The sequence below is a fragment of the Pseudorca crassidens genome, chromosome 14 (genome assembly GCF_039906515.1).
Source record: "Pseudorca crassidens isolate mPseCra1 chromosome 14, mPseCra1.hap1, whole genome shotgun sequence".
Taxonomy (NCBI): domain Eukaryota; kingdom Metazoa; phylum Chordata; class Mammalia; order Artiodactyla; family Delphinidae; genus Pseudorca; species Pseudorca crassidens.
Genome location: NC_090309.1, coordinates 8912022 through 8937611, shown reverse-complemented (window position 1 = coordinate 8937611; position 25590 = coordinate 8912022). Strand labels below are relative to the sequence as shown.

General features: G+C 43.8%; 1 protein-coding gene, 1 non-coding gene and 1 pseudogene across 4 annotated transcripts in view; 1 reads left to right on the top strand and 2 right to left on the bottom strand.

Moving 5' to 3' along the window:
- Positions 1 to 25590, top strand: part of VWA3B (von Willebrand factor A domain containing 3B) — a 207824-nt gene that overhangs the window by 32104 nt on the left and 150130 nt on the right. For all 3 annotated transcript variants that reach the window (XM_067704215.1, XM_067704217.1, XM_067704216.1), the window contains exons 6-7: positions 1456 to 1625; positions 13361 to 13476. In XM_067704215.1, the coding sequence (XP_067560316.1) occupies positions 1456 to 1625; positions 13361 to 13476 (286 nt within the window). The remainder of the gene's footprint in view (positions 1 to 1455; positions 1626 to 13360; positions 13477 to 25590) is intronic.
- On the bottom strand, positions 23453 to 23899 carry LOC137205577 (protein mago nashi homolog 2 pseudogene; annotated as a pseudogene).
- LOC137206287 (small nucleolar RNA SNORA71) lies at positions 24866 to 24988 on the bottom strand. The gene has a single exon (XR_010934601.1). It is a non-coding gene; the product is annotated as a small nucleolar RNA SNORA71 (small nucleolar RNA).

The following is a 25590-nucleotide window of genomic DNA, read 5'->3' as shown; positions in this document are numbered from 1 at the left end:
GCTGAAGTAGGCTGGGCTCAGCTCCCACCCCGGCGGTCTCCTAACTCCCAGCCGGGCCCCTCTGCCACCCTCTCCCCACCTGCCTTCTTGGGCACAGCCTGCCCCCTGCTGCCACAGACGGGGTGTCCTAAGCAGCTGGGAGCTGACCCTCAGCCCACCTCTCTCTGGGCCAGGTAGCTTTAAGTCCCAGCTTTGAAGGCAAGGTGAGGTAATTGACTATTTACCGTCAGCTAACTGGGGATGTGTGATTAGAAGCTCATGAATCCTAAAGGGCTGGTGACATCTGTTTATCCCTTAAAACACAATACAGGGACTCCCCTGGTGGTCCAGTGGCTAAGACTCCCCTCTCCCAATGCAGGGGCCCACACTTGATCCCTGGTCAGGGAACTAGATCCCACATGCATGCCGCAACTAAGAGTTTGCATGCCACAACTAAGACCCGGCGCAGCCGAATATATAAATATTTAAAAAAATACAGTATATTTTCTGGGGGTTTCTGCCCCGTTATCTGTGGAGACAATCACTTAGGCTGCTGTTAGGGGCAGGTTTAGGTGATATGTGTTCCTGGCTCTACCTGTGGTTTTACTTTGTGTGATTAATATACATACCTAAGCGTATGCCATTTCGTTGAAGCTCAGTCATGAAGTCAGCTGCATAATCTCCCTTTTCACAAGTGAAGAAACTGAACCTAAACCACTTGCCCGAGGTTACAGAACTCCTCAGTGGCAGGGGAGACCCTTAGAGCAGTGTGGTTAAGGGTGAGGCCCAGTGGATGGCATCGACATCTTTACATTAAGCAGGGCATCGTCTCCTACCTGGGTGAGGTATGCATCTCCCAGGTTCCTGGTTTAAAGCTGGGGTGTGTGTGTGTGTGTGTGTGTGTGTGTGTGTGTGTGTGTGTGTGCGCGCGCGCGTGTGCGTGTGTGTGTGTGTGTTTCCTGACTCCTGGCCTGGCGTGGCTCCTGACTGGCTGTGTGAAGGCAGGACAGCCTCACCTCCCCAGGAGAGTGTGTGTCCCGGAGGTGAGACCAGCTGGGAATATGCCCTCCTTCCCACACGCAGCCTCAGACGGAGGATGCCTGAGCCGGCCCTGCAGAATTCTGGCACCGCCATAGGGAATGGCTAATAAGCTTCCTGCCCCCAGTGGCCGGCCAACACTTCCTTCATTCGTGGACTTGCATAACTTATTCGTGGGCTCGGAGGAAGCTCTTCTCCAAATCCACCAACCATATCCTTCCCATGCAAAGCCTGACACTTCTTAGCACCGGGCCTTGAATATCTTACTTCCTGACTTTGGCCCCAACACATCGTCATGAAACATTGAGCGGTGCTGCTCTTCTTTCTGCCCGCTTATTTTTTTAAAGAGGCAGGTTTATAGAGAGTATATTGCCGATGAGTCTGGTTCACAGCTGGGGTGCCTCAGGGAAATAAACTGTTGGTATCACTGTTCTGCAGGTTGAATCCATTTATTACTTTGTGGTGGGGGATGTTCCAGAGGAATCCAAGGAGCTTCTCCTTCAGGGGGCTTTGGAGGTCCCATATCCTGTCCACATGGTGTCCTTCAATGCCAGACGAGAGGGCACGACAGCTTTCTTAAAGGATCTGAGTGCCAAGACCCGAAGCAGGTAGGCAGAAAAGGTGCTCTGGGAAGACTGCGAGCGAGCTGCGTGCTTGCCTGTAGTCGACAGTGGGTCTTGATTCCTAGCGGTCTTCCTGACCAGTCGGTTGCTGTGTTCTCCTCTTTCCAGTAGTCTTTAGTCTCCATTCACCTTTGCTCCTCTACCTGGCATTAATCTTGACTTTTTTTTCTGACGCTTTGACATTTTGGGGTCTTGCTGACCCTGGACAGACCGCGCCTCCCAGGTTAGCTGATTCGTAAAGACAGTTAAAAGACTCACCCGGGACGGAATGCACCTTTTATGTGCAAACTAACAAATCCAGCCCACACTCTCAATCCAGGCTCTCGTACCCTAAACGCTGTCTGTCCCCTGTCCCAGTCACCCCAGTCACCCCAGGTACCAGACAGCTCAGGACAGCCCCTACACTCCAGCACCCGCTGAAATCATTCAAAGTAGCCAATCCTAAGCCTGCTTACTCTGCCTCACCCATTTCTTTCTGCAGGATCCACAAGAAAGACTTGCCCATGTTTTCCCCTTGTTCTCTCTGCTTCCTGACCAAACCTGGGGCTTCCCTGTGTGGCCCTGTGTGGTGTGGCATGCCCCCATCTCTTTGGAAAAATATTAGTTCTGGCTGCCACAAGAAAACACCACAGACTGGGTGGCTTAAATGACATATTTATTTCTCACAATTCTGAAGGCTGGGAAGTCCAAGATCAAGGTGCTAGCAGATTCTGTTTCTGGTGAGAAATCTCTTTCTCTCTTGTAGGCAGCTGCCCTCTTGCTGTGTCCTTCCATCCTTCCATGGAGGACAGAGAGAGACAGAGAGACAGAGACAGAGAGAGAGAGAGGGAGACACAGACAGAGAGACAGAGAGAGAGGGCATGTAAACTCTTTGGTGTCTCTTCTTAAAAGGATACCAGTCCTATTGGATCAGGGCCCCACCCCTATGACCTCATTTAACCTTAATTACCTTCTTGTAAGTCCTGTCTCCAAATACAATCCCATTGAAGATTAAGGCTTCAACACAGATATTTGGGGAGGTGATGGGCGGGGGCGCAATTCACTCCATAGCAGAAACTGTGAGTGGCAAACTATCTTTTCTTTTTTTTAACATCTTTATTGGAGTATAATTGCTTTACAATGGTGTGTTAGTTTCTGCTTTATAACAAAGTGAATCAGCTATACATATACATATATTCCCGTATCTCCTCCCTCTTGCGTCTCCCTCCCACCCTCCCTATCCCACCCCTCTAGGTGGGCACAAAGCACTGAGCTGATCTCCCTGTGCTATGGGGCTGCTTCCCACTAGCTATCTGTTTTACATTTGGTAGTATATATAAGTCCATGCCACTCTCTCACTTCATCCCAGCTTACCCCTCCCCCTCCCCATATCCTCAAATCCATTCTCTACTTCTGCATCCTTATTCCTGTCCTGCCCCTAGGTTCTTAAGAACCTTTTTTTTTTTTTAGATTCCATATATATGTATTAGCATATGGTTTTTGTTTTCCTCTTTCTGACTTACTTCACTCTGTATGACAAACTGTAGGTTCATCCACCTCACTACAAATAACTCAATTAAGTTTCTTTTTTATGGCTGAGTAATATTCCATTGTATATATGTACCACATCTTCTTTATCCATTCATCTGTTGATAGACACTTAGGTTGCTTCCATGTCCTGGCTCTTGTAAATAGAGCTGCAGTGAACATTGTGGTACATGACTTTTTGAATTATGGTTTTCTCAGGGTATATGCCCAGTAGTGGGATTGCTGGATCATATGGTAGTTCTGTTTTTAGTTTCTTAAAGAACCTCCATACTGTTCTCCATAGTGGCTGTATTAATTTACATTCCCACCAACACTGCAAGAGGGTTCCCTTTTCTCCACACCCTCTCCAGCATTTATTGTTTGTAGATTATTTGATGATGGCCATTCTGACCGGTGTGAGGTGATACCTCACTGTAGTTTTGATTTGCATTTCTCTAATGATTACTGATGTCGAGCACTGTTTCATGTGTTTGTTGGTGATCTGTATATCTTGTTTGGAAGAATGTCTGTTTAGGTCTTCTACCCATTTTTGGATTGGGTTGTTTGTTTTTTGGATGTTGAGTTGCATGAGCTGCTTGTAAATTTTGGAGGTTAATCCTTTGTCAGTTGCTTCATTTGTAAATATTTTCTCCCATTCTGAGGGTTGTCTGTTTGTCTTGTTTAAGGTTTCCTTTGCTGTGCAAAAGCTTTTAAGTTACATTAGGTCCCATTTGTTTATTTTTGTTTTTATTTCCATTTCTCTAGGAGGTGGGTCAGAAAGGATCTTGCTGTGATTTATGTCATAGAGTGTTCTGCCTAGGTTTTCCTCTAAGAGTTTGATAGTGTCTGGCCTTACATTTAGGTCTTTAATCCATTTGGAGTTTATTTTTGTGTATGGTGTTAGGGGGTGTTCTGATTTCATTCTTTTCCATGTAGCTGTCCAGTTTTCCCAGCACCACTTATTGAAGAGGGCGTCTTTTCTCTATTGTTATAGTCTTGCCTCCTTTATCAAAAATAAGGTGACCATATCTGTGTGGGTTTATCTCTGGGCTTTCTATCCTGTTTCGTTAATCTATATTTCTGTTTTTGTGCCGGTACCATACTGTTTTGATTACTGTAGCTTTGTAGTATAGTCTGAAGTCAGGGAGCCTGATTCCTCCAGCTCTGTTTTTCTTTCTCAGGATTGCTTTGCTATTCGGGGTCTTTTGTGTTTCCATACAAATTGTGAAATTATTTGTTCTAGTTCTGTGAAAAATGCCACTGGTAGTTTGTTAGGGATTGCATTGAATCTGTACACTGCTTTGGGTAGTATAGTCATTTTCACAATGTTGATTCTTCCAATCCAGGAACATGGTATATCTCTCCATCTGTTTGTATCATCTTTGATTTCTTTCATCAGTGTCTTATGGTTTTCTGCATACAGGACTTTTGTCTCCAGAGGTAGGTTTATTCCTAGTTATTTTATTCTTTTTGTTGCCATGGTAAATGGGAGTGTTTCCTTCATTTCTGTTTCAGAATTTTCATCATTAGTGTATAGGAATGCCAGAGATTTCTGTACATTAATTTTGTATCCTGCTACTTTACCAGATTCATTGATTAGCTCTAGTAGTTTTCTGGTATCATCTTTAGGATTCTCTATGTATGGTATCATGTCATCTGCAAACAGTGACAGCTTTACTTCTTCTTTTCCGATTTGGATTCCTTTTATTTCTTTTTCTTGTCTGATTGCTGTGGAGAAAACTTCCAAAACTATGTTGAATAATAGTGGTGAGAGTGGGCAACCTTGTCTTGTTCCTGATCTTAGTGGAAATGCTTTCAGTTTTTCACCATGCGAACGATATTGGCTGTGGGTTTGTCATATATGGCCTTTATTATGTTGAGGTAAATTCCCTCTCTGCCTACTTTCTGGAGGGTTTTTATCATAAATGGGTGTTGAATTTTGTCAAAAGCTTTTTCTGCATTTATTGAGATGATCATATGGTTTTTCTCCTTCAGTTTGTTAATATGGTGTATCTCATTGATTGATTTGCATATATCGAAGAATCCTTGCATTCTTGGGATAAACCCCACTTTATCATGGTGTATGATCCTTTTAATGTGCTGTTGGATTCTGTTTGATAGTATTTTGTTGAGGATTTTTGCATCTGTTTTCATCAGTGATACTGCCTGTGGTTTTCTTTCTTTGGGACATGTTTGTCTGGTTTTGGTATCAGGCTGATGGTGGCCTCGTAGAATGAGTTTGGGAGTGTTCCTCCCTCTGCTATGTTTTGGAAAAGTTTGAGAAGGAGAGGTGTTAGCTCTTCTCTAAATGTTTGATAGAATTCACCTGTGAAGCCATCCGGTCCTGGGTTTTTTTTTTTGTTGAATGATTTTTTTTTTTTTTTTTTTTTGTGGTATGCAGGCCTCTCACTGTTGCAGCCTCTCCCGTTGCGGAGCACAGGCTCCGGATGTGCAGGCTCATTGGCCATGGCTCATGGGCCTAGCCACTCTGCGGCATGTGGGATCCTCCCGGACTGGGGTACGAACCCGTGTCCCCTGCATTGGCAGGCGGACTCTCAACCCTTGCCACCAGGGAAGCCCTGTTGAATGATTTTTAATCATTGTCTCAATTTCAGTGCTTGTGATTGGTCTGTTTACATTTTCTATTTCTTCCTGGTTCAGACTCAGAAGGTTGTACTTTTCTAAGAATTTCTCCAGTTCTTCCAGGTTGTCCGTTTTATTGGCATACAGTTGCTTGTAGTAATCTCTCATGATCCTTTGTATTTCTGCAGTGTCAGTTGTTACTTTCCTTTTTCATTTCTAATTCTACTGATTTATTTCTTCTCCTTTTTCTTGATGAGTCTGGCTAATGGTTTATCAATTTTGTTTATCTTCTCAAAGAACCAGCTTTTAGTTTTATTGATCTTTGCTATTGTTTACTTCATTTCTTTTTCATTTATTTCTGATCTGATCTTTATGATTTCTTTCCTTCTGCTAACTTTGGGGTTTTTTTGTTCTTCTTTCTCTGATTGCTTTAGGTGTAAGGTTAGGTTGTTTATTTGAGATGTTTCTTGTTACTTAAGGTAGGATTATATTGCTATAAACTTCCCTCTCACAGCTGCTTTTGCTCCATCTCATAGGTTTTGGGTTGTCGTGTTTTCATTGTCATTTTTCTCTAGCTATTTTTTGATTTCCTCTTTGATTTCTTCAATGATGTCTTGGTTATTAAGTAGTGTATTGTTTAGCCTCCATGTGTTTCTATTTTTTACAGATTTTTCCCTGTAATTGGTATCTAGTCTCAAGGCATTGTGGTCAGAAATGATACTTGATACGATTTCAATTTTGTTACATTTACCAAGGCTTGATTTGTGACCCAAGATATGATCTATCGTGGAGAATGTTCCATGAGCACTTGAGAAGATAGTGTATTCTGTTGTCTTTGGATGGAATGTCCTATAAATATCAATTAAGTCCGTCGTGTTTAATGTGTCATTTAAAGCTTGTGTTTCCTTATTTATTTTCATTTTGGATGATCTGTCCATTGGTGAAAGTGGGGTGTTAAAGTTCCCTACTATGATTGTGTTACTGTTGATTTCCCCTTTTATGGCTGTTAGCATTTGCCTTATGTATTGAGGTGCTCCTATGTTGGGTGCATAAATATTTACAATTGCTGTATCTTCTTCTTGAATTGATCCCTTGATCATTATGTAGTCTCCTTCTTTGTCTCTTGTAATAGTCTTTATTTTAAAGTCTATTTTATCTGATATGAGTACTGCTACTCCAGCTTTCTTTTGATTTCCATTTGCATGGAATATCTTTTTCCATCCCCTCACTTTCCATCTGTATGTGTCCCTAGGTCTGAAGTGGGTCTCTTGTAGACAGCATATATACGGGTCTTGTTTTTGTATCCATTCAGCCAGTCTGTGTGTTTTGGTTGGAGCATTTAATCCATTTACATTTAAGGTAATTATCGATATGTATGTTCCTATTACCATTTTCTTAACTGTTTTAGGTTTGTTATTCTAGGTCTTTTCCTTCTCTTGTGTTTCCTGCCTAGAGAAGTTTCTTTAGCATTTGTTGTAAAACTGGTTTTGTGGTGCTGAATTCTCTTAGTTTTTGCTTATCTGTAAAGGTTTTAACTTCTCCGTGGAATCTGAGTGAGATTCTTGCTGGGTAGTGTAATCTTGGTTGTAGGTTCTTCCCTTTCATCACTTAAAATTTGTCCTGCCACTCCCTTCTGGCTTGCAGAGTTTCTGCTTAAAGATTAGCTCTTAACCTTATGGGGATTCCCTTGTATGTTATTTATTGTTTTTCCCTTGCTGCTTTTAATATTTTTTCTCTGTATTTAATTTTTGATAGTTTGATTAATATGTCTTGGCATGTTTCTCCTTGGATTTATCCTGTATGGGACTCTGCACTTCCTGGACTTGATTGACTATTTCCTTTCCCATATTAGGGAAGTTTTCAAGTATAATCTCTTCAAGTATTTTATCAGTCCCTTTCTTTTTCTCTTCTTTTCTAGTACCCCTATAATTCAAATGTTGGTGTGTTTAATGTTGTCCCAGAGATCTCTGAGACTGTCCTCAATTCTCTTCATTATTTTTCTTTATTCTGCTCTGCAGTAGTTATTTCCACTCTTTTATTTTCCAGATCACTTATCCGTTTTTCTGCCTCAGTTATTCTGCTATTGATTCCTTCTAGAGAATTTTTAATTTCATTTATTGTGTTGTTCATCATTGTTTGTTAGCTCTTCATTCTTCTAGGTCCTTGTTAAACATTTCTTCTGTTTTCTCCTTTCTGTTTCCAAGATTTTGGATCATCTTTACTGTTACTACTGTGTGTTCTTTTTCAGGTAGACTTCCTGTTTCCTCTTCATTTGTTTGGTCTGGTGGGTTTTTACCTTACTCCTTCATCTGGTGTGTGTTTCTCTGTCTTCTCATTTTACTTAACTTACTGTGTTTGTGGTCTCCTTTTCACAGGCTGCAGGTCTGTAGTTCCCGTTGTTTTTAGTGTCTGCCCCCAGTGGCTAAGGTTGGTTCAGTGGGTTGTGTAGGCTTCTTGGTGGGGGGGACTAGTGCCTGTGTTCTCGTGGATGAGGCTGGATCTTGTCTTACTAGTGGGCAGGACCGCATCCAGTGGTGTGTTTTTGGGTGTCTGTGACATTATTACGATTTTAGGCAGCCTCTCTGCTAATGGGTAGGGTTGTGTTCCTGTCTTGCTAGTTGTTTGGCATAGGGTGTCCAGCACTGTAGCTTGCTGGTCATTGAGTGGAACTGGGTCTTAGCGTTGAGATGGAGATCTCTGGGAGAGCTTTCACCATTTGATATTCCATGGAGCTGGGAGGTCTCTGGTGGACCAATGTCCTGAACTCAGCTCTCCTACCTCAGAGGCACAGGCCTGACACCTGGCTGGAGCACCAAGACCCTGTCAACCACATGGCTCAGAAGAGAAGGGAGAAAAATAGAAAGAAAAAAATAAATAAAATAAAATAAAGTTATTAAAATAAAATATTTTTTAAAATTATTAAAAAAAATTAAAATGTAATTTAAAAAAAGAAAGAAAGAAGAGAGCAACCAAACCAAGAAACAAAGCCACCAATGATAAGTGCGAAAATCGATACTAAAAAAAAACGGACAGACAAAACCCTAGGACAAATTGTAAAAGCAAAGCTGTACAGACAAAATCACACAAGGAAGCATACACATACACACTCACAGAAAGAGAAAAAGGAAAAAAAATACATATATATGTATTTCGGAAAAAAAAGGAGGAAGAGCAACCAAATCAATAAACAAATCTACCAGTGATAATAAACTCTAAATACTAAAGTAAGATAAACATAAAACCAGGAACAAATTAGATGCAGGAAGCAAACCCCAAGTCTACAATTGCTCCCAAAGTCCACCACCTCAGTTTTGGGGTGATTTGTTGTCTATTCAGGTACTCCACAGATGCAGGTACATCAAGTTGATTGTGGAGATTTAATCCGCTGCTCCTGAGGCTGCTGGGAGAGATTTCCCTTTCTCTTCTTTGTTCCCACAGCTCCTGGGGTTCAGCTTTGGATTTGGCCCCGCCTCTGCATGTAGGTCACCTGAGGGCATCTGTTGTTGTTTCAGACAGGACGGGGTTAAAGAAGCAGCTGATTCGGGGGCTCTGGCTCACTCAGGCTGGGGGGAGGTAGGGGTACGGATGTGGGGTGAGCCTGCGGCGGCAGAGGCCAGCATGACGTTGCACCAGCCTGAAGCGTGCCATATGTTCTCCCAGGGAAGTTGTCCCTGGATCATGGGACCCTGGCAGTGGCGGGCTGCACAGGCTCCCGGGAGGGGAGGTGTGGATAGTGACCTGTGCTCGCACACAGGCTTCTTGGTGGCGGCAGCGGCAGCCTTAGCGTTTCATGCCCGTCTCTGGGGTCCACACTGGTAGCCGCGGCTCGCCCCTGTCTCTGGAGCTCATTTAGGTGGTGCTCTGAATCCCCTCTCCTCACACACCCTGTAACAATAGTCTCTTGCCTCTTCGGCAGCTCCAGACATTTCCCCGGACTCCCTCCCGGCTAGCCGTGGTGCACTAACCCGCTTCAGGCTGTGTTCCCGCAGCCAACCCCAGTCCTCTCCCTGGGATCCGACCTCTGCAGCCCGAGCCTCAGCTCCCAGCCCCCACCCGCCCCGGCGGGTGAGCAGACAAGCCTCTTGGGCTGGTGAGTGCTGGTCGGCACTGATTCTCTGTGCAGGAATCTCTCTGCTTTGCCTTCCGCACCCCTGTGGCTGCGCTCTCCTCCGCGGCTCCGAAGCGTCCCCCTCCACCACCCGCAGTCTCGGCCCGCGAAGGGGCTTCCTAGTGTGTGGAAACCTTTCCTCCTTCACAGCTCCCTCCCAGAGGAGCAGGTCCCATCCCTATTCTTTTGTCTCTGTTTTTCCTTTTTTCTTTTGCCCTACCCAGGTACGTGGGGAGTTTCTTGCCTTTTGGGAAGTCTGAGGTCTTCTGCCAGCATTCAGTAGGTGTTCTGTAGGAGTTGTTCCACATGTAGATGTATTTCTGGTGTATCTGTGGGGAGGAAGGTGATCTCCACGTCTTACTCCTCCGCCATCTTGAAGGTCTTCTTGTTAACTATCTTTTCAATGGTAGCTGTCTCCTGATCTGTTGGCCTCACTATACCTGAATAATAATAATAATACCTACATTTCAAAACAGCCCCGTCTGTGCATGTGAGAGAGTTTGTGTCTCTTGTAGAGAGAGACCAGCTCCTTATGTGGTAACAAGGAGAATGGCTGAGTTCTTTCCTAAGTCAGCCTGTCTAAAATGGGTAAAATGCCCACTCTTGAGCATTTGTTCTCAAATTTAGCTGCTCATCATATTGGCCTGGGAGACATGGGCTTCACCTTGCAGGCTTTGAAATCTTTCAACAGCAGGTGCTTGGCTTCAATTCTGGGCTCTTGAAACCCCCAAATACAGAAGGGGCTCACTGCCCCCACTTTTGCTAGTGGAGAGAGAAAAACCCAGCTGGCAGGGCCACCTTTCTTGCTGGTCCTCTGCTCAGCTCATGTGGGACACTCTCTGGGAAGGTGAGAGGCCAGGGAGTAGTTTAACACGGGAGAAGCTGCAGTTCAGCCCCTGACTTTCAGGTCATGCTTCGTGGAGAGCGGATTCTGCAGAAGAGGACGGGGTACACCCGGGCCCTTCTGTCCCTCCTCTAGTCCTGGGAAGTGAGGCCAACCCACGACCAGCAGTGCCCCTGCCCGCTCTGCTACCTGCCAGCCCACCTCCTCCCGGGGGTCCTGGATGGTCTCAGTGCATCTTTTGCTGTTGAGCCCCAGCTGAAGAGCAGTTATTATCAAACTGTAAAGGGCGTGTCCTGAGCATTTCAGCTTGCAGGGAGGCTGGACTCTGTGTCCCCCGGTGCCTGAGGCTGTGTCTGGACAGAACCACCAGCTCTCAGACACAGCGCTACACTCCTCAGACTCTCCAAAGAGCCTGACTTAATCGTGATTTGCTTTCTGCACAAGCGAGGCTGTATTAGCCAGAGGAAATGTCTGCCCTGTTCTTCAGAGTAGAAAATTCTGGGCAAAGGCCTTGGCACTCAGAGTGTGAGGCCTGTCAGGACAAACCTCGATCATCCCCCCGTCTGTCCTGCAGGGAGGTTGTGGTGAGACAGGTGGGGACCTGGGACCCTTTACTGCAGTGCCTGCAGCTGGACAAACGTCTCCTCCAGCAACAGAATACAGAGGAACTATAAGGGACTAAAAATAACTGCATGCATGGGTAGTCGGGGCAAATTATGAACAATAAAATACAAAAAGGCCAAAACCCAGCTGCCATTTCTGAGGGCCTGGGAGCAAAAGCAGGGTCCCGAGCATGATCCCTGCACACAGCACCACCAAGGGGGTGGGCAGACCACCTAAGCCCCCCCTCCAGCCCCACCCACTGATCCACCTCCACCTTCACTGCTTAGCAAGGGAAGCTGCTACTTGTTTTCATGCCCTTGTGCTGCAGCAAGAGTACCGATAAAGCCTTGCCTGAATTTCTCTGGCCTCTTTTATCAATTTCTATTGATTAAAGAGTCTGAGAACCCAGGTTGGTAACAATGGGACGAAGGAAACTGGGCATTTCTGTTTTGGAGGAAGCCCCTGCTTTCATTGTCCCAGTGTCACCTGAAACCCTTTAGAAATAGACGAGACTGAGGCCTTCTATGGCCCAGGCAAGGCCCACAGACCTCTCCCGCCATCTGCCCATTCTTCTGTCCATCCCAGCTCATGTTTCAGGATTCTTTTTGCGTCATGAGTGGCGATAGGCAGGGATGGTACTCTTGAGAGGCCGGAGGAGCATTACTCAGAGATCTCCTCTGCCATCTGAGAGAAATTTCCTGCTATTACTGATTTTTTGGATTCCAGACAACTGGCTTTGAGGGTGCGATTTAGCCCATCATCACCTGCAACACTACACCAGTGCTTAAAAAAAGTTTTTTAAATTGAAATACAGTTGATTTCCAATGGTGTGTTAGTTTCAGGTATACGGCAAAGTGATTCAGTTTTATACACATATATGTGTATATATGTATACATGTGTGTATATATATATATTCTTTTTTAGCTTCTTTTCCATTATAGGTTATTACAAGATACTGAGTATAGTTCCCTGTGCTATACAGTAGGTCCTTGTTGGTTATTTTATATACAGTAGTGTACATATTTTAATCCCAAACTCCTAATTTATGCCTCCCCCCTTCCCCCTTTGGTCACTATAAGTTTGTCTTCTATGCTATGAGTCTGTTTCTGTTTTGTGAATAAGTTCATTTGTATCTTGTTTTTAGATTCCACGTATAAGTGATATCGTATGATATTTGTCTTTGGCTCACTTCACTTTGTATGATAATGTCTAGATCCATCCATGTTGCTGCAAATGGCATTATTTCATTCTTTTTTATGGCTGAGGAATATTCCATTGTATATATACACACATCTTCTTTATCCACTCCTCTGTCAGTGGACGTTTAGGTTGCTTCCATGTCTTGACTGTTGTGAATAGTGCTGCTGTGAACATTGGTACATGAGCGCCTTTTTAGCTTCAAGCTGCTTATGAATCCCCTGGGGATCTTGTTAAAGTGCATATTCTGACTCGGCAGATCAGGTGGGGCCCGGGGAATGTGCATCCCTAGCCAGCTCCCAGGTGCTGCTCCTAGGACCACACTCTGAGAGGCTGCCTTAAAAACGTGCCCACACTGAGTTCTTTTCATTAGTGCTGATGCTCAGGTCCTGGGGAGGTGTGTATTTGCCAAGTGAAAGTTGACTGAAGCCCCTCAGCAGTGGGCAGATGAGCCAACGCTGCCTCTTGTCACCAGCTTTCAACAGTGAACCCGCAGGGCTCTGGGCACTGTTGGGCCCCTCATTAGCCTCTGGGCTTGTCCAAACTGTGTTTACATGATTGAACCCTGGGAACAAAAGGATAAGTCTAAGCACAGGGTATCATTTTTCCAGGGTCGATAAATACCATTTGGTTGAGCTAAGTATCCTCTAATGAACAGAAGAGTCATCAGTTAAAGTCCCAGTGGCTCCGCAATTCTCTGGTGTCTTCCACCTTCCTGTCTTTTATTTGTGGGAATTGACAAGGCACAGGGAAAAGCAGTGAACACTTGGAAGATGCCTAGCACCACAGAAGAGCAAGGTCCCAGTCTTGGGAGGATGAATAGATAATGCGCAGATACCACTTACTAGCCTGATGTGGCATATCTCTTCCTGTTTCAGATTCCATGCATTTGCAGAGAGAACAGAGTGCGTGGAACTTCCTGCCTTCCCCATTAAGGATGGCGACAGTGTAATTACTTGGAATTCAAGGAAACTGAAAGGAAAACTCCCTCCAGGTACCTGGGATGGAAAAGAAACAGTGTACTTTATGTCTTAATAACTTCAGATGATCCCTAGCCTTAGCTCTAGGGCAGGACTCACCCTACCTTTTGTATTATTCCTGTGGTGCAAGGGCAGAGTTCTTGGATGTTAGTGGGGAATTTGGCAGCCTGGCAACCAGGCATAAGTGTATTACCTAGGGAAGTGGCCTCAGTGAGATGTGTCTCCTAACTTGGGAAACTTCTGGAGACCTGGCCCCAGGCGTGTCAGCGCACTCTTAGTTCTTGGCAAGGCAGAGCTGCTCTGTTGCCCAGGTTGGCTGGAAGCTGTAGCGAGGATGCCCTCACTTCTCGTGGGTTTTCTGTTGCTTCCCCATCAGTGATGGTGGTGTTTCTACATGCACATGAGGGATGGACCTGCCTCTTGTGAGGGCCAAGGCCACACAGGAACCTCTGTGGAGGCTGAATGAACTTCCCCTTTCATTCAAAGGATGTGATCAGAGAGTTTAACAGGCGTAGAGAACGAGGTCAGGAAATAAGTGAGAAATAGTACTGTGATTCGGGAAACCAGCACTAGAAGGTTCCTCAGGAAGCAGGAGATAGGAGTTTCTTCGGGGAGCTGATGAAATTGCCAAGTGCCAACTACACTGAGTAAACGCCGCCGAGAAGAGCAGGGACGGCAGCTCCTGTGGGACCGTGACATGATGCAGCGCGGGGGTGGTTAGAAGTCTGAGAAAGCCCATCCCCACCTCCACCTTCCTGCTCGTTTTTACTAATCAACAGAAGGATTTCTAGCTTCAAACAAGGCAGGAATTACTCTTTGGGGGTTGTTTGGGGCTGGGGGAGAAGCTGCAGGATACACGTGCTTGCAAGTTTCCTCTGTTTACATAACAGTGTTGCAAAGGCTCCTGGGAGAAGGGCCCTGGGACTGGGTAGGAGGCATTTGCAATCCTGGGCTAGGGGGTCAGGTGGAGACCCAGGCAGGGGGTTGAATCACAGAGTGTGTCCTAGACACACACTTTGTGGATTCAGATTCTTAGTGCCCCAAAGCAGAGCTGGGGAGAGGTTCCCCTCGAGCTCGTCAGGGCCGCTGCCTTAGGTAACTTACAGCTTTGCTCTGATGGTGAGGTGGACATTTCCAGGGAATTTGAGAAAATGTCAATTGATAAGCAAGATTGATGCTAATCTAAGAAAAAAAGTAATTTAGGATGTATGCCGTGCCTTTGAAAGTAATTTACAAGATTAAGCCTAGTGGGCAGTGAATCAATGAAGTTAAAGAATGTGAGATGTCACCAGCTCCCCAAGGTGTGCCAATGACCATAAATGGGGTTTCATTTGGGCCTGTGTGTTCCTTGGCAACTTAGTTATAGAGGGAAGCATGTCTGGCTGCATAGCTTACATTTTCAACAACCACCGTCTTTCCAACCCCTGTGAAGCATACGAATCAAATTACAGATAAAAACATTTTTCTTAGAATGAAATGCTCAGAGCGTGGCCTGCCATTCTAATGCCATTTCAGTGATCACATGTTCTGAATTTGGGAAGAGTGTCCCAGATCCTAAATATGTGATCTTGTCTCCTCAATCCATCAGAATGTCCCAGGAATGCCAACATTTCAGAGCCTACCTCTCCCACTCAAAAACTGGCCAGAAATCCTTGAGACGATTCTTGTTTGCAAAATGTGTGGTTTTCAACCTCACTCGGGCTCAGAGGCAGTTCTCCAATCTTTCCCTGATCAGTTTCCCCTCCCTGCTTCTCCATCATTTGTCTCAAGCATTTATCAGTATGAGTTTCCTCAGACCCTCTCTAGTTTGGGAAGGGAGGGTGTCTCCTCGGGAGATAATTTTGCCTTCTGTTGTGTAGAAAAGACAGACCATCAAGTGAGGGGCTAGAGAAGCATTGCTCAGAGAAGTGAACTGGCAACTGAAAGAAATGTCCTGCTGTTTCTGACTTTGAGTTTCTAGATAGTTGGCTTTTTAGCCTGTGAGTTACCATCACCCCATGTACCACATCAATGCAAAAAACCTCTGTAGTCAAAATAATAGTTTTAAAAATTGTTGTGAAATGTACATAACATAAAATTTACCATTGTAACCATTTCTAAGTGTTAAGTATATTCCCTAAATTCAGTAGTGAGGTGTCAAGTACATTCACCTTGTTGTGCAACCCAGTCTCCAGAACTCTCTCCATTTTGGAAAATTGAAACTCTGTACCCATTAAACAACTTCCCATTTGTCCCTCCCCACAGCCCTCAGCACTTAACATCCTACTTTCTGTCTCTGAATCTGACCGCTCTAGATGCCCCATATAAGTGGAGTCATACAATACGTGTCATTTTGTGACTGGCTTACTTTATTTAGCATAATGTTCTCAAGGTTCATCCATGTCATAGCATGAGTCAGAATTTCCTTCCTTTTAAGGGCTGAATAATATTCTGGTGTGTGTGTGTGTGTGTGTGTGTGTGTGTGTGTAGGGTGCAATATCTCATACTATCTCATGACATGATCCCAGCCATCCACATCTCCTGAAGCAAATCTCTCTGTTTCTAGAAAGGAATGGCTTCTCACCTGCACGAGGGCGGGGCTGGAGCAGTGGCTTTGCACCGGGATCCCAGGACATTGGCAGCACTTGGCTGGATGGGTCATAATCTCAGGCTCCCAGGAGTTGAGTTCATGAACCTGGGCACTGAGTAGACTTCTCCCCTTTCCCTTGCAGGGATGACTTTCTGCCTTAGAAATTCTGCTTTCTTCCGGCGCAGGCTCCATCCCGTGTAGGAATGCTCCATCAGCCTCGGATGGATTCCCCTCACTGGAGGGAGCAGGATCTGTGATTTAGATGTAAGAAGGGTGGGGGATCTAATATGGCAGGTGTCGCTGACCTGAAGCTGCAGCTCTACACTCTTCCTCCTCACGGCCATCCTTCCCCTTGGCTTTCCGCCCAGAGTTGGGTGGGTCCCTGCTCATGTTTATATTCACGGGGCATACAGCAGGGGGGTGGCTGCTCTGCTGTGTAGCCAGCACCTTCCATGTAGGTGTCCTTGCCTCTTTCTCTGTTTAACTACTCTCCTTGACTATTTACTGGGGAGGGGAAAGGGTGCCAACAGAGCCTAGATTGCTATGGGACCAGAGTGATGATGCTACCTTCTGGAGCTCCTCTGAGCCACCCAGTCCCCTGAAGTTTGGCTTTCCTTCCCCGTTAATGAGTGTGGGTTCTCTTCACAGTCTCTGTGTACTGTGAAATATTCACCTCACTTATAAGCAAAATAAAACAGAGGCATGTTGACTTTCCTCAAACTCCAGGCGTTTTTCCTTGGGAAAGATTTCTCTCCAGGACTGAGCAACACTTTCCCCATTCTTGCCCTGGGTCTGGGCTCTCCCTCCCGCACAGTCTCCTAGCAGTCACTGACCGCAGGTTAAGGAGTAGGCCTGATGGGCAGGTAGCGGGGGTCTCCTTGTCTTGACACCTGGCTTGTAGAGATCTGTGGACAGTGCTCCCGCCTATCTTCCTAAAGTCTTTGAACATGGTGTTACTGAATGCAAGTTCATGTGCCTGATCCGTAGTGAGGCCAAACGGTACTGAAATGTCCGAGTTTGGAGCAGAGAAAGGTTTACTGCAGGGACACACAAGGAGATGGGTGGCTTGTGCCCAAAAAACCCCAAACTCCTTGCAGGGTTTCAGCAAAGCACTTTTAAAGGCCAGGTGAGGGAGGGGTGTGGTTAGTTGTTGCAGACTTCTTGGTGTTGGATTCCTTTGCCCTTGCAGCTGTCCACATAGGTCAGGTCACGATGTTCCTGTAAACCTCCAACAAGGCAAATGTTATTCTCTGTTCTGCAACCTTCTATCTCTGTATGAATGGACTCTTAAAGGTCAGAGCCCTGAGAGTAGGCTATCCTGTATACTTCAGGCTACAGGCAACATTCTCTTACAAAAGGTGCAGAGCCAGCATGATTAAGCACAAGCAACAAAGCACAAAGGGTTACAGTAAAAGGAACAGATCTAACATGGAGTCAGATTTGTTCTTCCTGTTACAGTGTCAGCCAGGGCTTGGCTGCAGTGATGGTCTTCATCTGTCCTGTCTAGTAGAGCTATGGCTACTGCTGCTGCTGAAATAGTCCTTCTTTCCTCAGAGTCTGAAATAGTGTCCTGAAAATCATCTTCTACACCCCTCTATTTCTGGGTCTTCTCAGGGAGTCAGGGAAACTCATCATTTAAGCAAACTCCAACAAGTGGCCTTTGTGCTGATTGTTTTGTGTCTGATCAGGACTTAAACGTATTCCGTGATATTCTTTGAAACTCGGTTTCATCCCAGGCCACTGGTGTTCCCCAAGTCAGCAGTGACTTCTGAGAGGCCACACCCCTCAGCACTCCAGTTCCTCCTGGGTTACAGCCGTCCACTGGAGATGAACTGGCTCCAGTGTAATGGTTTGTGGGGGGACACTGCCCACTGCCCCTGACGGGCTCAAGTGAGGCCCCCTAAGTGGCAGATATGAGTGTCTGGTCACAAAAACAAGTCCAGCCAGACACTTTCTTTGATTTCTAGAATTCAGTTTAATTTTTGATTCCAGTGCCCTTCTATCCCAGTGGATTGGGGGGACATTAACCCCAGTCATTCCCAGGGACTCCTCCTGAGCTTTTCCCACAGCTTGGAGATCCTAGGCAGTGCTAAGGCATCGGGAGGGGTCTCTAGTAATTAGACATCTCTTCCTGCAAACCGCCCTATAAATACCCATTGTCCCCGTCTCACGGCCACTCCAGGTTGAGCAGTTCTCTGCTGCTCCCGTGCTGGCTTCAGATGTGGGAGTCGTTTGCAGACTCTGCCCCACCCCCGTTCACCCTGCGCCTTGCTCCCAAGGTGCTGCAAAGACTCGGAGCCAGTTCCCACCCTCTCCTGGGATGCTCTCCTCCTCTCCCCCAAGCCAAGGGGAATGTCCTTCTAATCTGGGATGACTCCTCTCTACCTCCTGCTTCTTAAAGCTGCCTGCTCTGTAAACCCCAGCGCCTCTCCTCAGGGGTTAGGCTTAAAAGGAAAAAGCCAGAATGTCTTGCAGCCTATTTCATCTTTCTGCTCTGCCTTCTTTGGGGCAAGGAGAGAATGGCTGCTTGAATGTGGAGGGAGTGGGTAGGGAAGAGAAAGTAGAGGGAGAACAGATTACCATCAAAAATATGATCCAACGACACGCATAAATACGACCTTTTTGTAAGAGTGAAACCCTAACCCCAGGATGGGTTTTCTGTGGAGGTAGATAATATAACTAGTTACTTTGTTTTTTGATTTTATAAAATAACACTTCAGGAATCAGTGCTGGAGAATGGAAAATGGAGGGTTCGTGCGTTGTTAAGTTGGTGCCACACGTAGCTTTGGAGCTGCTCTGTTAAATATGGGAGCCGCTGACCACATGTGGCTACTGAGCACGGAAATGTGAGTCCGATTTGAGATGTGCTGTAAGTATAAAATACACCCTGGATTTCAAAGACTGAGTGAGGAAAACATGTGAATTATGGCATGAATAGTTTTTAATATAGATTATATGTCACAATGATAATAGGAACATATGGGTTACGTCAAATATATTAATAAAATTAAGTTTTTTCTAAGATTTGGCTACTAGAAAATTGGAAATTATACTTGTGGTTCACCTACCATTGAATTAGTATTGGATAGCGCTGCTCTAGAGCCATGCTAGCTGCCCCGTCGATTACGTAGCTGTGTAACTTTGGGAAAGTCATTTAACCTTTCTGCTTCCTTTCCTCATCTATAAAATGGGAAAAATAGATTGTTATTATTATATTATACTATGCTATATTATATTATATTAGTTGTGTTAAATGATGAGGAGGCAGAGAGGAATAAGGTCTGTCCTATGTTCAATGAACGCAAATGCGGTAAAATCAAGAGCCTGGGCTTTGGAGTCAGGCCTGGGTTTGGATTTGTCACTTAGCTGTGTGATCGTGGTTGAGGTACTTGACTAATCTGAGCTTTAGCTTCCTTAGTTATGAATGGGGATGATGATGTTTACCTTATGGGTTGTTAGGGATATATATATATATATATATATGCGTGTGTGTATATATGTGTATATGTGTGTATACACTGTATGAAACACTGTGTGTATACATACACACACACACACACACACACACACACACACACACACAGTGTTTTATGTAGTACCTGGCTCATGGTTAGCCAGCCAATAATTATAACTGCTGTTACTGCCATGACCATCACCATCCTGTGGGTTACCCTACTGTTATTACTACTAGGTAAGCAACTTAAAGACTAAGTTCTTCTCCCGTTGCGGAGCAACAGGCTCCGGACGCGCAGGCTCAGCGGCCATGGCTCGCGGGCGCAGCCGCTCCGCGGCATGTGGGATCTTCCTGGACCGGGGCACGTACCCACGTCCCCTACATCGGCAGGCGGACTCTCAACCACTGCGCCACCAGGGAAGCCCTTAAAGACTAAGTTTTTTTTATCACCTTTACTTTTCTTCTGTCATCCCAATTCCCATGTTTGTTTTAGTTTTAATATTTCTGCTATTAAGTACATTCTGTTCTCACTTGTAGTCCATCTCCTTTGGTTTCCCCAGCCACCTCTTGGTTGGCTAAAATTTATCTTCTAATAGTTTCCTCAAGGAGGGAATCAGAGGAACAATATTCCCAGGGTTTCCAAATGTTCTTTTCTACGTTTTTATACTTAAAGGACAGCTTGGCTGGATAGAACGCCCTTGGCTCACTTTTTGTTTGTCTCGTGTGTGTTATGGGTGGTGCTGCAGTGTCTTCTCATAGTGTGTGCTGCCGAGAAGAAATCCAAGGCCAACTTGATTTTTTTCTTTTGTAAGTGACTTTATCTTTTTGCCTGGTTGCTCAGAGGTTTCTTTTATTCCACCAGCTTTATTGAGATAAAATTGACATATAGTATTGAGAAAATTTAAGGTGTACAATGTAATACACATATATATTGTGAAATGATTATCACAATAAGCTTAGTTAATGCATCCATCACCTCACATAATTACGTCTTTTTGCGTGTGGTGAGAACATTCAATTAGAAACCTTCAAGTGTATAATACTGTATTGTTAAATATAGTCACCACACTGTACATTAGATCCCCAGGACTTATTCATCTAATAACTGAAAGTTTGGACCCTTTGACCAATTTCTCCCCATTTCTCTCAGCCCCAGCCCCCGGCAACCACCATTCTACTCTCTCTTTCTATGAGTTTGGCTTTTTTTGTTTCCACATATAACTGAGATCATACAGTATTTGTCTTTCTGTATCTGACTTATTTCACTTAGCATAATGCCCTCAAGGTCCATCCATGTTGTTGCAAATGACAGGATTTCCTTCTTTCTCATGGATGAGTAATATTGCATTGATATATTTCAAATTTTTGTACCCATAAAAAATATATAAAATCACATTTTCTTTATCCATTCATCTGTCAGTGGATGCTTCGGTTACTTCCATGTCTTGAATATTGTAAATAATGCTGGAATGAACATGGGAGTATAGATATCTCTTCAGAATAGTAATTTCATTTCCTTTGGGTATATACCCAGAAGTGGGATTGCTGGATCATATGGTAGTTCTATTTTCAATTTTTTTGAGGAACCTCCATCCTGTTTTCCATAGTGGCTTCACCAATTCACATTTCGCACCAACAGGGCACAAAGGTTCCCTTTTCTCTACCTCCACACCAACACTGTTGTCTCTTGTCTTTTTGATAATAGCCATTCTAACAGGTGTGTGGGGATATCTTTTGCATTTCCCTGGTAATTAGTGATGTTGAGTACCTTCCCATGTATCTGTTGGCCATTTGTGTATCTTTTCTGGAAAAATATCTATTCAAATCCTTTGTCCATTTTAATTGGATTGTTTGTATTTTGCTATTAAGTTGTATGAGTTCCTTATATATTTTGCATATTAACTTCCTCTAAGATAGATGGTTTGTAAATATTTACTTCTATTCTGTAAGTTGACTTTTGTTTTGCTGATTGTTTCTTTTGCTGTGCAGAAGATTTTTAGTTTGATGTAGCCCCACTTGTTTATTTTTGCTTTTGTTGCTTGCTCTATTGGTGTCATATCCAAAATAATTGTTGCCAAAACCAGTATCAAGGAGCTTTTCCCCTATGTTTTCCTCTAGTATTTTACAGTTTCAAGTCTTATGTTTAAGTCTTTAATCTGTTTCAAGTTAATTTGGTGAGTGGTATAATATAGGGGTCCAATTTCATTCTTCCACATGTGCATATTCAGTTTTTCCAACACCATTTATTGAAGAGACTATAATTTTTCTGTTGAGGATTCTTGGCTCCCTTGTCAGGTATTAGTTGACTGTATATGCATGGGTTTATTTCTGGGTTCTTTATTCAGTTCCATTGGTCTGTGTGTCACTTTTATGCCAGTACCATATTGTTTTGATTACTATTGTGTTGTAATAGAGCTTGAAATCAGGAATCATGATGCCTCCAGCTTTGTTCTTATTTCTCAGGATTGCTTTGGGTATTCAGGGTCTTATGTGGTTCCATATGAATTTTAGGATTGTTTTTTCTATTTCTGTGAAAAATGCCTTTGGAATTTTTAAAAATTAATTAATTCATTAATTTATTTAATTTTTGGCTGCGTTGGGTCTTCGTTGCTACTCACGGGCTTTCTCTAGTTGCAGCAAGCAGGGGCTACTCTTCATTGCAGTGCATGGGCTTCTCATTGCGGTGGCTTCTCTTGTTGGGAGCACAGGCTCTAGGTGCGCGGGCTTCAGTAGCTGTGACATGCGGGCTCAGTAGTTGTGGCTCGCGGGCTGTAGAGCGCAGGTTCAGTAGTTGTGGCGCACAGGCTTAATTGCTCCACGGCATGTGGGATTTTCCCGGACCAGGGCTTGAACCCCTGTCCCCTGCATTGGCAGGCAGATTCTTAACCACTGTGCCACCAGGGAAGCCCCCTTTGGAACTTTAATAGGAATTGCCTTGAATCTATAGATGGCTTTCGGTAATATAGACATTTTAACAATGTTAATTATTCTAATTCACATACAAGAGATATTTTTCCATTTATTTGTGTCTTCATCAATTTATTTTTATCAATGTCTTATAATTTGTCAGTGTACAGATCTTTCAACATCTTGGTTAAATTTATTTCTAAGTATTATTTTTGATGCTATTATAAGTGGGATTGTTTTCTTTTTATCTTTTTCAGATAATTTGCTGTTAGTATGTAGAAACACAACTGATTTTTGCCTGTTGATTTTGTATCCTGCAACTTTACTGAATTTGTTTATTAGTTCTAGTAGGTTTTTTGGTGGAGTTTTTAAGATCATATCATCTGCAAACAGAGACTATTTTACTTCTGCCTGTCTGATTTGGATGTATTTATTTATTTTTCTTGCCTGATTGCTCTTGCTGGGACTTCCAGTACTATGCTGAATGGGAGTAGTGAGAGTGGAAACTCTTTTCTTGTTCCTGATCTTAGTGGGAAAGCTTTCAACCTTTCACCACTGAGTATGTTAGCTGTGAGTTTGTCATATATGGTTTTTATTATGTTGAGGTATATTCCTTCTGTACCCAATTTCTTGAGAGTTCACTTCATGTTCATTTATCATGAAAGAATGTTGAATTTTGTGAAATGCTTTTTCTACATCTATTGAGAGAATCATGATTTGGTGTATCACATTTATTAATTTGTGTATGTTGAACAGTCTTTGCATCCCAGGGATAAATCCTACTTGATCATAGTGTATGAACCTTTTAATGTGATGTTGAATTTGGTTTGCTACTATTTTGTTGAGAATTTTTGCATACATATTCATTAGTGATATTAGTCTATAGTAAACTTTTCTTGTAGTGTCATTATTTGGCTTTGGTATAAGGCTAGTGCTGGCCTCATAAAATGAGCTTGGAAGTGCTCCCTCTTTTTCAGTTTTTTGGAAGGGCTTGAGGAGGATTGGTATTAATTCTTAATCTGTTCAGATTTTCTTTCTTTTTCTTTTTTTTTTTTACAATTTAGATTGGTTTAATCTTGAAATATAATCCAGTAGGACTAAAAACTAAACATTTCACGTCCTGTACCAAACAGTAAAATACTCGAAGGCCGTCAGGATCCTTTGACTGATTAACATCAATAAGGGAACCTATTTTTGATGTGGTAAAAGAAATGTGTTCATCTCCAATTACAATTTCAAGCTCCTGCTGGCCAGCCCTGTCAGAGGGAGGCCACAAAGCATCATCTTCTTTTGTAATTTACTGTCATCAATAATTCTCTTCAGTTCTTCCATTACACTCTTGTGTACATAAGCCTCCCTTCTGATCATGACATCATTTTTATAATTGCTGTTGTTGGCATATCTTAAGTTTTCCATCTGGCCAAAACTCCAACTCCAGAAACTCGTGTCCAAACTTGCCTTTGTGCCCTACATAGTAGTGTAGGTAGAAATCACTGGCTATAGCCATCCTTGTCCCCGAAAAGCCTGCCAAAGGACCGGCTGACGTGCCTCCAGGCACCTGGCCCAGATTTTCTTTTTCTTCATGATTCAGTGTTGGTAGTTTCTATATTTCTAGGAATTTATCCATTCTTTTAGGTTATCCAATTTGTTGGCATGTGATTATTTATAATAGTCTCTTATGATCCTTTGTATTTCTATTGTGTCATATTTAGATTTCATTTCTAATTTTATTTGAGTCTTTGCTCCTTTTTTGGGGGTGGGTGGGTCCATATGGTTTATTGAATGGATGGATGGAGAGAAAATGATGATGAGGAGCAGCTGCCAACTCAAGAAAAAATCTCTTGGTTATTGAAGTCATCCAGGCACAGCAGAGGGACCAGGGTCAGCCTTCCCTGGCTCTCCAAGGGCACTGCTGTCAGGACTCAGAGCCAGCTAAAGGGGATGCCAAGCCCCCAGTCCCAGTGCTTTGCCCCTGATCTCTCATGCTGAGTGAACACTTCTCCTGTGATGCTCTGAGCAGGCAGCAGGGAGCTCTTCACATGGAGACCTCACTGTCCATTCTCTGCCCCACTGGTGTCCATGAACAATAGGAATCTTGGGGAGAAATACCAACAATCCCAGATCCCACGTCACCCCAAGGTCACTGACTCATGGGACTTCCTCAACAATCTCCAGATCTAAGGCTGACCTGTTATCTGGGAGCCAGGCATGCCTCTTGGGGGCACCATGTTGCATCTGTGGAGTCTACTAAGCAAAGGCACTGTCACAGGGTTTCTACCTCCCACCGAACCGACCTGAACTCGTTCCAGTGTGAGATCCAAATATAGATGTGTTGACTGGTTTCTGCCAAGAGACTCCTTAACTTCAAAGACAAAGTGAACCCTGCAATCTGGGCGCTAGCCTGGTCACCATATCACGGAGGGGGGCAGCAAAGGCCTGAGCTCTGAAGGGAATGGCAGGAGAAAAAAGGTAGTGTGTGAAAGTTCCAGGGTTTGGAAGGGACAACTGGGCCCTTCAAACATGGAAAAATGTCTTTCAATAACTCCTCTCCCTGTACTATCGATGACCAGGGCACAGGCAACCCATGATCACTGAGTCTTTGCTCTTTTTTCTTAGTCTAGCTAAAGGTTTGTCAATTTTATCTTTTCAGAATACCGTCTTAGTTTTGTTGATCTTTTCTATTGTTTTTCCTGTCTATATTTCGTTTATTTCTGCTCTGATCTTTGTTACTTCTGCCATCTTTGGACTCATTTAGTTCTTTATTTCCTTGAGGTGTAAAGTTAGGTCATTTATCTGTGATCTTTCTTTTTATCTTTTAAATGTAGGTGCTGTTGCTACACACTTCCCTCTTAGAATGGCTTTTGCTGCACTCCATAGGTTTTGATATTTTTTTGTTCTGTGTTTCCATTTCTATTTGTTTCAAGATATTTTTTGATTTCTTTTTTGATGTCTTCTTTGACTCATTTGTTCAGGAGTGTGTTGTTTAATTTCCACACATTTGTGAATTTTCCATTTTCCTCTTTTGATTAATTTCTAGTTTCATACTATTATGGTTGGAAAAGATACTTGGTATGATTTCAGTTTCCTTACATTTGCTAAAGCTTATTTTGTGACTTAATATATGATCTATCCTGGAGAATGTTTCAGATGCAATTGAGAAAAATGTGTATTCTGGTGCTGTTGGTGGTATGTTCTGTA